This window comes from Pseudophryne corroboree, chromosome 8 (genome assembly GCF_028390025.1).
Source record: "Pseudophryne corroboree isolate aPseCor3 chromosome 8, aPseCor3.hap2, whole genome shotgun sequence".
NCBI classification, from domain to species: Eukaryota; Metazoa; Chordata; class Amphibia; order Anura; family Myobatrachidae; genus Pseudophryne; species Pseudophryne corroboree.
The window spans coordinates 245,754,639-245,768,651 of NC_086451.1; the positions used below are offsets into that span (position 1 = coordinate 245,754,639).

Sequence of the window (14,013 nt, forward strand, 5' to 3'; positions counted from 1 at the left end):
AAGAGGCTTTGGTGAAAGCTAAGACAATTTGCACATAATCCATTTTGAACCAGATCCTGAGAGGTTAAGCACGAGTCAAGCTTTTCAAGACAAACATGAAATGTGTGTTTGTGCTGCTGTGGAGAGTGTATCCTCCTCACCCTTACCTCTCTTAGAAATGATAAATAAATCACACACCTGTACAATGTTAACTACACAATTTGTGACTGCACTCAATTTAAAAAATTTGTTAAAGTGACATACAATCCGATCCCTCCCTGCTTTGCACCAGCATTGAGGATCGGAATACACAGAAAACTGAGAATTATAGTGGAGTCAGCAATCACACTAGCAGTCAATCACAGGTTATACATCAGTATAATAAGCAATATGAGCACATAATAAACTACAGATACATTTCAAGTATGTAGGAGAAACATATTTCCTCATTACCTTATATAGGAGTTTAAACTTATTCAGTCGCACAGTGAAAGAAACAGCACAATAGTTTACAGATTCATACGCTTCAGGTACTTATCCAACTATTCATACTCTAAGGTAGATAGAGAGACTTTGTGCTGTATCATCCGGCTCAGGAGAGTGGGATACAGGAGACTTCACCCTGCATCCCATTTTGATAAATACATTTGTGAACGCTGAGTGGATCCAGACGCTATTAGTGTACACAACCGCCCGGTGAACCTACAATGAAAACAGACGCCCAAGTGAACACCGACGCACCCGTCATACAGTCGCCTATGCTGCGACTGGGTCCCTTTAGATATACAGCGTCTCAGACGGAAGCGGGAACCTCGGAAGAAACTGGTCATGAACCGGGGGGAGGGGCGACCAAGGGAGCATCTTACTCCCCACTGCTGACAACCCTAGAGATCGCAGCCTCATACTACCACTGGAGCCTATGATCCCTGAGGCCTAGCGCTGGTGCACCAGAGGTGGCAGCCGCATCAGCGACTGATCGGTAGTCTCCAACCCAAAGCACTGCAGCTGTGTCTCGCGGTTTCCCCTACTAAGTGGAACCGATGCCTTGCCTTACCTTCTCCCCATGCTCCGGCCACAGCCTGGTACCGTCTGCTGAACCTGCTAGTACATCCCACACAGACGCCCGCCGAAACAACAATGAACACGTAGGTAACAGTTGTGGCAACCCGGTTGGGAGTTGTTGGAGTGACTCTTTCTAAGGTACATAGATGCTTTTTAGAATGATCGCGCAAAAAAAAATAGCAAGACTATAAAAATAAAATAAAAAAAGCTTATGGCTGCTAAAAACCAGCGGCCCATTGACCATGGTCAGGCTCCTGCCACACCAAACAAAAAACTGATTTGCCTGAGCCAGGAGGCGGGGATATAGGGACGGGCCCGTTGCATGCTGGGAGGCCGAAAGCTTTAATCGTTTGGTGCCAATCCGCTGTCGATACCTCATATCCCAATGTTATCCTGTGGATAACCTGTGGACCCTGCAGGAGAAATATATATTACTTGAAGTAGAAAAGGCATAACTCACATGCTGTCCAGAGGTGGTTTCTCAATGTAATCAGGTGGTTCCTTCACATCTCTGTCTGAATAGAAATATGGACTGGAATGGTCTGTCTGCGAATTGGGTTTCTGCCGCTCCTTTGTTTTAGTGAGATCAATACATGCCACTTTTGTGGGTTCTAGTATGGAAAAAAAAAAAAATACAATTACTTTAAAGAATAAAGCAATTTCCATTTAATGATTTTGTAATGTTGCACTATTCTGTAACACCATGCTCATTACAAAGGCTGAGGCGCATATTCAATTAAACATGAGTCAAGCAGGATTGCAAGATCCTAGAGATGCAGGTAAGACCACAAATTATACTGATAACTCCACCTCTTCAAAACACTTTGGTTGAGACAAGGTTGGTTTTTGGGGGGGAAAAACACAAAAAAACACACACACACACACACACAATGCATTAATTTCTACTTCCCCATGATCTTGTGGAGAGGGTAGAATACTGATTTTAGCATTTTGACCCATCGGCATAGTGGCCACTTCTGGAAGGCCAAAACATTTAATATAGCTTGAAGACTCATGAATTAGAAGCCATTTCTCCAGAATGACTTGTCTTCATCTTAAGTAATAATTCTGCGACACAGAATACTTAAGGCAGAGGTTACCAAATGCTGTCCTCAAGGCACCCCAATAGCCCAAGTTGTAAGGATACACAAGCTTAGACACAGATGACATAATCAGTACCTCAATTAGACTTAAAGGTGTGTACACACGGCAAGACAAATCTGTAAGATTTTGACTATATAGTCAAAATCTTATGAAAAGTTAGTGCATATCTCAAGGTGTTAGATAGCTTGCGATACAGATTCCATCCCGATGCACGCTCCCGTGGGGTCGATATTGCAAGGCAAGATAGACTGTGCAGGCAAGTCAATCTGGACTATCTAGTGTACTATCTAGTACAAAGTATAGTCAAAATTGGCACTTAGGGGGTGATTCAGAGTTGTTCGCTCGATAGCTGCTTTTAGCAGCATTGCACACGATAAGCCGCCGCCCTCTGGGAGTGTATCTTAGCTTAGCAGAATAGCGAACGAAAGATTAGCAGAATTGCAAATAGAAATTTCTTAGCAGTTTCTGACTAGCTCGAGACTTACTCACAAATAGCGATCAGTTCAGTCAGTTTCGTTCCTGGTTTGACGTCACACACACGTCCGGCCAGCCACTCCCCCGTTTCTCCAGACAGTCCCACGTTTTTCATTGACATGCCTGCGTTTTTCCGCACACTCCCAGAAAACGGCCAGTTTCCGCCCAGAAACACCCACTTCCTGTCAATCACACTCAGATCACTTCAACGATGAAAAATCTTCGTTCGGGCGTGAGTAAATCCACTAAGTTTTGTGTTAAAATACTAACCGCATGCGCACTGCGAACCATGCGCATTTTTGCCTTAATCGCTCTGTTGCGAAAATCGGCAACGAGCGAACAACTCAGAATGACCCCCTTAGTCAAAATCTGTGCTATCTGGGCTCTGGTGGAGTTTAAGGGAAATCGCATAGTCAACATCGGGCATAGCAAGGATCTCACCGTGTGTACACGCCTTAAATCATCTGTGCTCAGCCATGGATCTAGATCTAAATAGTCTTGGCTTGTGCCACAAAGTCAGATTTCCTGCCTGGCCTCTCTGTCGCTTTAGATTGTGATCTAGAGATCTGTTTTTGACCCCACAGGATTAGGAGTTTTATTTGAAGATTGAATATGTGGCATTATTCACAAACCAGCCATATCTTTGCAAAAATTGCATCAACTACGCTGGCTTTTATGATCTCTGACATTTCACAACACTAGGATGTCACAAATACTGTATGGCTACAACAGAGTGACGAGCGGGGGAAGTCAATGGCAGGATCCAGGTCTGCCAACATGCACATTTTCTCCACCAGGTCCCGCCGCCAGAAACTCCCAAAACTTCCAGCGTGTCCCGCCACCCAGCACTGTATCCTCTGGTCCAGTCACATCTGCCTGGCTGACAGGGGCTTGCTTTCATGTGGGCTGGAGGCATTTCCCTGTCAAGGAGGCAGATGTGCAGGTGAAGATTTTTTAGTATTATTACCAATTGGCTTTTACAGCCTGTAGCTTAGCCTCCCCTCCAATCCCACTTCATACACTTTACTAATGTCAGAGGGAGGCAGAGTTGTCACTGCCTCCCAAATGATTTGCGTGCATTTCCACGAGGGAAATATTTAATATAATACAAAGCAGACATTTAGGAAACTGTGGTGGGAGGAGTATAGGGATCGTCTGAAACAGATAAAGAAACCTAGGAAGCACATTCATTTTTATTATATTAAACCGACCCAACCACAAGATCTTCTGTGGACACCACCGAGATAGGTCAGTCTATCTTCCTAAGCAAGGGGGCGAAGTTCAGATCAAACAGTTTATCAAGTTTATTAGGTATCTGAGTCCCTAAATATTGGAGATGTGAAGGGGCCCACTTAAAAGGGAATGATTCGGAGAGGGTTTCCGGTGTTTCGTTCAAGGTGGTGACATTCAGGGCTACAGTTAATCTTGAAATTAGAGAGCGTATTAAAGCGATGAAATGCCCTCATCAAATTTGGTAGTGAGATTAACGGATTGGTAATAGTCGCCAGAAAGTCATCCGCGAAAAGGCTTAACTTGTAAATCTGCAGCCACTTAACCACTCTGGAAATATCAGAGTTGGCCCTAATCGCCCTCGCCAGTGCTTCCATGCAAAGGACGAAAATCAGCGTCGAGAGAGGGCAGCCTTGTCTTGTGCCATTCAAAATACGTATCACTCTGGACAGGATGCCATTAACTCTTACTTGTGCCGATGGGGCTTTGAATAAAGCTAGTATCCTACTAAGGAAAATTTCCCCCAGACCCAGTCTCCGCAGCACCCGCTCCATCAAGTTCCAATCAATTCTGTCGAACGCCTTTTCCGCGTCAGTTGACTGAAGAACTAAGGACATGTTATTGGTAGACACATACAAGATCAAGTCAATAACCTTAATCGTATTAGCCCTAGCCTCATGCCCTGTAACAAAACCTACTTTGTCAGAGTGGATGAGGCTAGTGAGAAGGGGCGTCAGACAACCAGCCATTAATTTGGCATAGAGCTTAATATCTTTATAGATAAAGATCTAACTGGCCACTATACAAGGATCCTTACCCTCTTTGGGAATCACAGTAATATGCGCAGAAAGACTGATTGGAGAACTGCGTCTGGGGGGAAACCGCATTACACGCCTTCAGAAGGAGGGGAACCAACTGTTCCTGAAAAGCCTTGTAATAAGTGATAGGGAATCCGTCCGGTCCTGGACTTTTCCCACTAGGAGTTTTAATGGCATCTTTCAATTCCTCAGCCGTGGATGGCGAATCAAGAGCGTGTGTCACCGCCTCAGGGAGAGAGAGGGGAAATCAATATCGGCAAAAAACTGAGCGATATCAGCCTTATAGGATGCAGCGAGGGAGCCCGTACGGTTTCGAGTGATATTATATAGTTCCGAGTAATACTCATAGAAAACGGAGGCAATCTCCCCAATCAGTAGCACGAACAGTTCCAGAGGAACCTTTCATTTTTTGAATGTATGTCAGAGTCCTCTGTGCTTGGAGGGCCCTTGCCAGCATCTTTCCAGGCTTATTACCCCATCTAAAGTAGGTGTGCCTGCACCTCTTATACGCCCTTTTCACCCCATCATTAAGTAAGGAATTCAGGGACATTCTAGCATTTTGCAATTGAGCAAAGATATCAGAGTCTCCAGAAGTTATATGAGCCAACTCCAAATATTAAATTTGACACAAAAGGGCCTCCCTACATTCCAATGTTTCTTGAGATGCGTACCCAGCTGGATACAATGGCCACATATTACACATTTATGAGCTTCCCAGATCGTGATGGGAGAGACATCGGCAGTGACATTGGATGCAACACAGTCCTCTATAAAACCCAACAGTTGAGCTCTACAGTGAGGGTCAGTCAGGAGTTGCTCAGTCTCCAATGCTACCACCAAGGCCCCGCACCAGCGGTGTACAAAGTGACAGTAATCGGGGCATGATCCGAACATGTAATCTGGCTAATGGTTGCCTCAATTAGTACATCTAGGTGGGAATGGTGTATACAGAAATAGTCAATACGCGACTATGACCTATGAGGGGAGGAATAAAAAGTGTAATCTCTCTCCGCAGGATGTAATAGCCTTCAGGAGTCAACTAGTTGGAATTCATGTAAAATCTCTCTAAACCTTCTCGCTTACTGAAATGAAGCTCGAGGAGCCCCGGTGGACGTGTCTAAGCGTGGCTCAAGAGCCCAATTGAAATCCCCACCCACAATCAGTACTCATTCAATAAGAGATTCAATGTGTTCAAGGGATTTAGGTAAAAAGCGGGTTTGACCAGTGTTAGGTACATACAGGTTGACAAGTGTATAGCGTTGTGACGAAATGGTTATGTTCACCAGTAGGCCCCGTCCATCGCCAATCAGGAGCACCTGTGCGTACGAAAGCTGGAGAAATTTAGAGAAAAGGATGGCAACCCCACGGGTCTTAGTACCTGAAAAGTTGTTAAAATACCCAGTAGGGTAATACCTAGAAGACAAACGAGGAGCATAACCCTTTTTAAGGTGAGTCTCCTGTATAAAAGCTGTATCTATTTTATCCATGTGTAAAGTATGTAACAGACGGGAGCGTTTCTCGGGCACATTAAGGCTCTTTACGTTATTCGATAGTAGTTTAAGCTTAGCCATTAGAAAACGTTATAGGGACGAAACATTCAGAGAGAGTATACCTCCCGGGCCGAGTGGACAGAAGATAACAGAAGAAAAAGAGAAGAACAGAGGAATTAGTAAAAAAAAACAAAAGTAACCAGAAGAAATGCAAAAATACAAAAAAAGTTCGCCAGGAAGGAGTCCTGGACAGAACAAACCCTGTAGTAGATGCCATGGAAATACCGACTGGGTCCATAGTCATCATATGCACAACAGGGAAAAGAACTGGGAAGTTCAGGGGGGGAAAAGTGAATAGTGACATCCAAACATCCCCTATAAGGGGGGATCTCAAAATAACATTGAAAAGGTATATCAGGCATTCCAAACCTCGGTAATACTATGTGAGAAAAACTTTAAAAAACTATAACAAAAAAAACAGACAATGGTCCAAACTGTTAACGTAAAAAAAATTGGAAAAAATTTGCAAAGATAGCAGAGTGAGGAAGAGAACAGGAAGGAGAAAGACAAATCTATCACCGTATAAAATGCAATGGTATAAAGTAAGTGAGACTGAAATACAATCAAAAGGATCTATAGTATGCACATGGGTAACATCTAGCGTAAATATGAGAACTGGTGAACCTTCCATTATGAGGAAGGAGCAAGTATACAAACATAAGGATACTAAGCGAAGTAGGATGAGACCATCTCAGGGGACATCAGTGTCCTCCGTAACCTGAGAATTGTGTCTCCGCCTCCTGGAAGTACGAGGTGTTTGCCATCGCTCCTGTCTAGGTTGAGGCAGTGCTGATGAGAGAGAGGTAGATCCAACCAATTTGGCAAGGCAACTGAAGGGAGACCCAAGGCCTCACAAAATGGCGGGACATCCGCAGGCATCTGAACTGTGTGAGAAATACAATCATGGAGAACGATAATGCTCAAGGGGTACCCCCACCGGTATTTAAGATTTTTCTTGCGGAGCTCCTCAACAAGTGGGCAGAGTAGTCGACGATGATGCAGGGTATTCCAAGAGAGGTCCTGAAATATTTGGATAGAGTTGCTTGACTCTGCGTTCATGATGAATAACTTGTTCTTTGACGGTGAAGAAATGTAAGCGACAAATAATGCCCCTAGGACGTTCTGAGGACAAACCCTTGGGACGCAGAGCCCTGTGAGCACGGTCACACTTGATCTCCTCATTGGGTTCTGACCCCAGTACCTCATTAAAAATCTTCGTAAGTGCGTCGATGACGCAGTGTTGTGGAACGTATTCAGGCACACCCTTGACCCGCATATTATTGCGACGCCCCCGATTATCCAGGTCATCAAGCCTAGTTTGCATATCAATCAGGAGGCGGTTCTGACAGGCCATCATGGTATCAACATCGGACAATTTGGAGTCAACTGTATCCTTGTGCTCCTCAAGATAGACCATACGATGTCCCACCTGAGTCAAGTCTGCTTGGAGGGAGTCCATCTGAATCTGGACCGCTTCCTGAATTCTATGTTCAAGAGATAGCAAGTCATGTTGTAAATCCTGCCTGGCAGGAAGGGAACGGAGGTGAGTCAATATTTCCGTAAGCTCTGGATTCACCAATTGAGACTGTGATTGAATGGAGGGAAAGCGGGTCTCCGGGGTACGTGCACTCTCCGAGCCGTCAGACGACATTATAGGCAGCATACGTTACAAGGAAGTATGCACAACAGGTTACAGGGCTCCAAAAAGGTTATGAAAGGCAGCCACAGATGTATATTTAGACTGGACTGTGGTGGCCACAGCGAATTTATTAGCACGTCGTCTCGGCATAGAGTTAATAGAATGAAATTCTCACATATCACAAGGTAGGAAAAAGGCTGACATACGAGGAAGGGTGTCACTCTTCACGGTCCCCCCATTAAAATGTGGACATATTCACGATTCAGCAGACATCGTAAGACATATAGGGAACAGGGTGGAGAACATATTCCATCAGGCAGAGCAGTATGAGAAGTGTCATACCAGAGGGTCTAAACAGTCTCCTAATGAACACCTTAGAATAGGGCACCCAATCTGCAGAGTATCCTTGCAAGCCCCTGTCAAGGGACTGATAGGAGCGGAGCAGAGTCTGAGGGGAGGGAGGCAATGCAGGGAGATGAGGCAGCACAGTGTGGGTCCCCTTTGATAGAATGTAACAGGCTGTGAGACAGCAGAGGCTCCAGGGGCAAACTCCAGAGAATGTGGGGGCCTTCCAGCTCCAAATTAAGGCTCCAAAGCAGGATCACCTTGCATGTTGGGAACGAGCAGGGGATCCAGCAGTACACTAGGTCTCATCCAAAATGGCCTCCAGGCGTCCCACAGCTCCGCCAGGGCGCCCAAGACTCACAAATCCCCAGAGGAGGCAGGCAGGGGCAGCAGGAGATGTCTCCCTGGGGCGGCCAGCAGCTGTACAGGCATGGCGGTAAAGATGGGAGAGGCACTCAGGGGAAGGAGGAATTAGGGATTTAGTGCCACAGATAGCAGGAGCCCACACAGGATACGTCTACTTCCAGCAGCAGCCAGGCCAAGCCCCCCCTTCTTTGTATTATTTTAATCATTATGACATCCCAGTCTTCCCTGACTGCACGTCCCTGCTACAACCTGAAAACCTGTGAACCACAAACAAGTCATAGGGTAGGCAGGAAAACAGGAACTAGTGTCCCATGATCACGAACCTGTGGAACTTCGTGTGTTGAACTGCCACAGGACTATAAAAACTTAATAGACATATATCCCTTATGTCCGTTCCCATACATAATATATATATATATAGGGAAAGAATTGAGGCGGCACTCAGAGGCTTGAAACAGCATTCATATATTTGTGCAAATAGTGCAAATCAAATCGACGTTTCGGGGACCTATTCCCCTTCTTCAGGATAACACAAGTGGCAAACATGGGTGTTTAAATATACAACACAAACACTTACCCTCTGTCCCCATCCAATCTACAGCTGCAGCGTGTCCGTCCGGCCGCCCTCTCATGACTTCCGCCCGGCTGCTCGTGTCTCAGCGGAACCGGAAATGATGTTACAAATGCAAGGCGCGTTACCATGGTTACCTCTCGGGGCTTTACACACTGCCCGAGTGTCATACCACGGCCGCTTCACTTCCACTGCTTCTCACCAATCGCACGATCCCGCGAGATCTCGAGTCCTGGCAAGGAAGACAAATAGCGTTACCATGGAACCGCTGTCAACTGTGCACAATATAAACAAACAAATGATGAAAAATGAAAAAAAAAAAAAAAAAAAAAAAAAAGTGACATGTTAAGATGACATTTTACCGTCAATATTGTGACAAAACATCTAATTAAAAAATACTAGTGCAAACTCTATTGGGCATAAGTTTAAAAACATCTGAAAGTATAAAGCAGAGCAAAATGCACATCTGGATCTCTGTCATAAAAAGCAGAGAACCTGTTAGACAGAATAAAAACAGGCACTATCTATGTGGCAGCTGGAATTTCATGATACTGCTTTGTATTAAGAAAATGAACTATGAAAGACATACACACAGAGCCCCAAGAGATGACTTGTCTTACACATGGGGTCGGCTAACTGAGGCCCAATCACTTTCACAAAAAATTTTTTTACAAGAAATTAATTAATCCCAAATTGTCATTAAGCCCCCCAGGTTTTAAAGTGTTAAGCCTATGGATCCACATGGACTCTAGCTGTAGTAATTTGCGTCCTCGATCACCCCCCCGTATTGATTCGGGGACGTGGTCGATGATGCGGTGTTTAAACGTGGCCATTGAATGTCTGAATGTAACAAAATGATTGGCAACGGGCTGTTCCCCACTGCCCGATGCCAACGCATTCCTAATGGCAAGTCTGTGCTGTGCCATTCTGATTTTAAATTGGCATTCTGTTTTGCCAACATAATACCGCCCGCATGGGCAAATGATGGCGTAGATGACAAACTTGGTACTGCATGTAAGGGGCCATTTAATTTTGTACAACTTTCCTGAAAACGGATGAGCTATGGTGGTACCTATTGACATGTGGGAACAGGTAGTGCAACCAGTGCACTTAAAGCAACCATTACGTCTGGTAAGGAAGTGTGTGGGAATAGCTCTCAATTTTGCCATGTCAGTTTTTACTAATATATCCCTGATGCTTCTTCCTTTTTTATAACTGGGCATGATGCGTTTATCGTGTAGCATCTTTAATTCCGGATCTGATGTTACAATGGGCCACAGCTGATTTAATTGACGTTGCCTTTCCCTACTTGTCACATCATATTCACACACCCAAGGGATAATTTTAGTCATATCTTTGGTGTGTTTGGGTTTCTTTGAGGCTTCCCTCTGAGAAGCCTCTGCCTTTAAGCGGGCCGATCGTATTAGCGCCAGGGGATAACCTCTAGACAGGAATCTGTCTTCCATATCTTTAAGCTGATCCATCTTAGTGGAATCGCTATTATTGGCCCTACACACCCTCAGGAACTGGGAGTAAGGAAGACCCCTGACAGTAGATCGGGGATGGAAGCTGTCAAATCGCAAGATCGTGTTGCGATCGGTTGGCTTTCTATAAAGACATGTCAGGATTTTATTCTCCTGGATTTTAATAAAAATGTCCAGAAAGCAAATTTCGACTGGGCTACTGGTCATGGTGAGTTTGGCCGAGTTGTCAGACTGGTTGTGTAAATCAATCAATGAACCTAGATCCTGTATGTCACCCCGCCAAAAGATCAGCACGTCATCTATGTATCTATAATACACAAATAATCTGTCGGCAATGGTTCTATTGACTAGAAATAGATCACGTTCTGTTTCCCACATAAAGGCATTTGCGAACGAGGGTGCCACAGAAGACCCCATGGCACACCCCGTTCGCTGCCTATAAAATTTGCCAAAGATGAAAAAATTGTGTGTCAATGTGAAACATAACTCAAGGAAAAACTCAATATCTGGCCCAGTGTACCGTGCATTACCAACTATAAGACGTCTCACCGCCTGCAACCCCTGTTGGTGAGGAATGCAGGTGTATAAGCTGGTGACGTCCACTGAGGCCAGCGACACATCAGTAGGAATTTCATCAAAAGTGCTAAGTGTTTGTAATAAAGTGCTAGAATCCTTTAAATATGTGCAAATACCTTGAATACAAGGTTGTAAATAAGTGTCCAGGAAAATGGCCACCGGCTCACACAGAGACCCACGAGCAGATATGATCGGTCTGCCCGGGGGTCTCTGTGCGTCCTTGTGGACCTTCGGAATGGTATAAAAAATGGGTACCACCGGTTTATCGGGTACCAATCTCTGAAAGATATCTGTTGAAATTAAATCTTGCGATTTAGCATTTTCCAACAATGTTGTTAATTCGACTTTATAATCTGCAGAAGGATCTTTATCCAAAAGACAATATGTCTCGCTATCCGCGAGAAGTCTCAGACACTCAGTTGTGTAATCTGTGGTATTCTGCACAACTATGGATCCGCCTTTATCGGCACCACGAATTATGATGTCCTTCCTGTTACTTAACGCTTTTAAAGCTGCACGCTCATCATGCTGCAAGTTATGAAATTGACGTTTCTTGCAGTGGATGACTGGATTTTCAAGCATTCTGTTAAAGGTTTTCAGGGAAGCGTTGGTGGAGACTGGTTCAAACCGTGACTTCGGGCCCAATTTCTGGACTCTTGGAGGTAATAGTTCCTTGGATGGCAGTGCTGGTTGCTTTCCAAAGTGCTCTTTGATTTTTAAAGTGCGGTGCAATTTAAACGTGCTGATTTTATTTTTGAACTCATCACCATAATTAGTGGGGACAAACGACAAACCTTTGTTGAGCACACGTTTTTCGGCTGATGACAACGGTGTGCTGGACAAATTAAAAATTAGCGCTTCTTCGGTTTTGGAGGCTTTGCTTTGTTTTTGCCTTTGGTTTTGTCTCCCTCGTCTGGTGAACTGCCGTCTCTTCCTTGACCCGCGATGATGGCGCGGGTCCTGACCCCTAAAGGGGTATTGCGCTTGGAATTAGTTGCAGGCGCGCCATGCATGTCGTCAGAGTCGCTGGCAGAAGTGGTACTCGTGCCTTGCCACCTCCTCTCACGGCGACCTTGAAAAGGTCTGGGTCTCCCCTGGGTGTTGGACACGTTACCCAACCACGGGTACAGTGTGTAAAGCCCCGAGAGGTAACCATGGTAACGCGCCTTGCATTTGTAACATCATTTCCGGTTCCGCTGAGACACGAGCAGCCGGGCGGAAGTCATGAGAGGGCGGCCGGACGGACACGCTGCAGCTGTAGATTGGATGGGGACAGAGGGTAAGTGTTTGTGTTGTATATTTAAACACCCATGTTTGCCACTTGTGTTATCCTGAAGAAGGGGAATAGGTCCCCGAAACGTCGATTTGATTTGCACTATTTGCACAAATATATGAATGCTGTTTCAAGCCTCTGAGTGCCGCCTCAATTCTTTCCCTGCATGCCACCGGTTCCCGGTCGGGGAGGGCACCAGAGCAAGACTAGTCCAGCATTGGACTATATGGAGTGCCGGAGCAGTCGTTCATTCTATATATATATATATATATTTATTTCTTCACTGTCTCTAGTGTTATTCTAAATGTTTCAGTATTGTTGCAATATTCTTTTGCTAGTACCTTTAACTGATACAATTGTATCTAGTAGGCTCCACTATGCAATAACCGATTCTCCTGATTTCATTCAAGGGCTGTTATCACTAATATGAATTATTCAGTGTTGGCAGTGTGCGCATCACTGCACATTCAAGCACCACCATTTCTTTCAAAATAAATTGCCCTGTTATTCCAATAACTAGAACATTGTGTAATGTTCTAATGTCCAGTGACTGATATGCCTAATTGCCATGTTGTGGCTTCAGATAGAAGGGGGGAAAAAACAAACACACTCTTTTTGCTGTGGTTCTTATTAATGCAGCCTCACTGAGATCGCATTAAGGAACCATGACCATACTGTAAATTAGGGTGTACATTAGAATGAATTACTTTTGCGGTGATCCTTTATTAAACCACATGCACCTTATATCCTATGTCTCATAGATCCTTTCATTCACATAGGTTTCCCAAGCTTACTGTATTGTTCATATCAATATAAATCATTAAAAGATTACATAAATTTATCTATATGATACCAGTTGTCTTCTGATATGTACTCAGATTTATATTTACAGTATGTTTGATTAGTGCATTTTGATATTGTGTATTTCAATGAATAAATCTATTTCATTTAGTAGTATGTATAGCTGTGAGGCTACAGTTCACCGTTTACAGGTAAAAGTCTGGCATTGACAAATATATTGAGCATTTTAAGTTTAGAATTGTAGAAAAGGCTCATGAAAATATCTTTGCAAGGAACAGGTTGAAATAAAAGCCTTTGCCCTTCCGATAAGGAAATTGAGTCACTAGCTGTGGTTTTGATTTAACTTTGCAGAGGTTTTGGTACTTAGGAGTATTCCTGGGGAGAGTACTAGAGAAGATACAAGGCCTGGGACGGTGGTATATATGACCTATAAGGAGGTCCCTGTTAACCAAGTTAGATAACAGATGTGAAAGCGAGAAATAGCATAGTTCATCAATTCTGCATTGAAGATGCACAAATTTTGATATTGTTTTGACGAGATTGAGCTTTCATGTCAGCCATTTTATCTCAAAAGAGCATCCATCTTTGATAGGAGTTGATTGTGGGCTGTTATCAGATCATTGTGTGGTCATCAGTCCCCCTATTTTGTGCTGCAGATTATCACTGTTGGTGCCACTGGCAATGAGATCAGTTTTGACCTCCCGTACAGTAGCAGTGAGCTCACTGGAAAGCTCAGTCCAA

At 44.3% G+C, this 14,013-nt stretch overlaps 1 protein-coding gene across 1 annotated transcript in view; it reads right to left on the bottom strand.

Moving 5' to 3' along the window:
• Nucleotides 1-14,013, bottom strand: part of LOC134948887 (germ cell nuclear acidic protein-like) — a 335,115-nt gene that overhangs the window by 130,043 nt on the left and 191,059 nt on the right. The window contains exon 8 of the mRNA XM_063937161.1: nt 1,502-1,652. Within this exon, the coding sequence (XP_063793231.1) occupies nt 1,502-1,652 (151 nt within the window). The remainder of the gene's footprint in view (nt 1-1,501; nt 1,653-14,013) is intronic.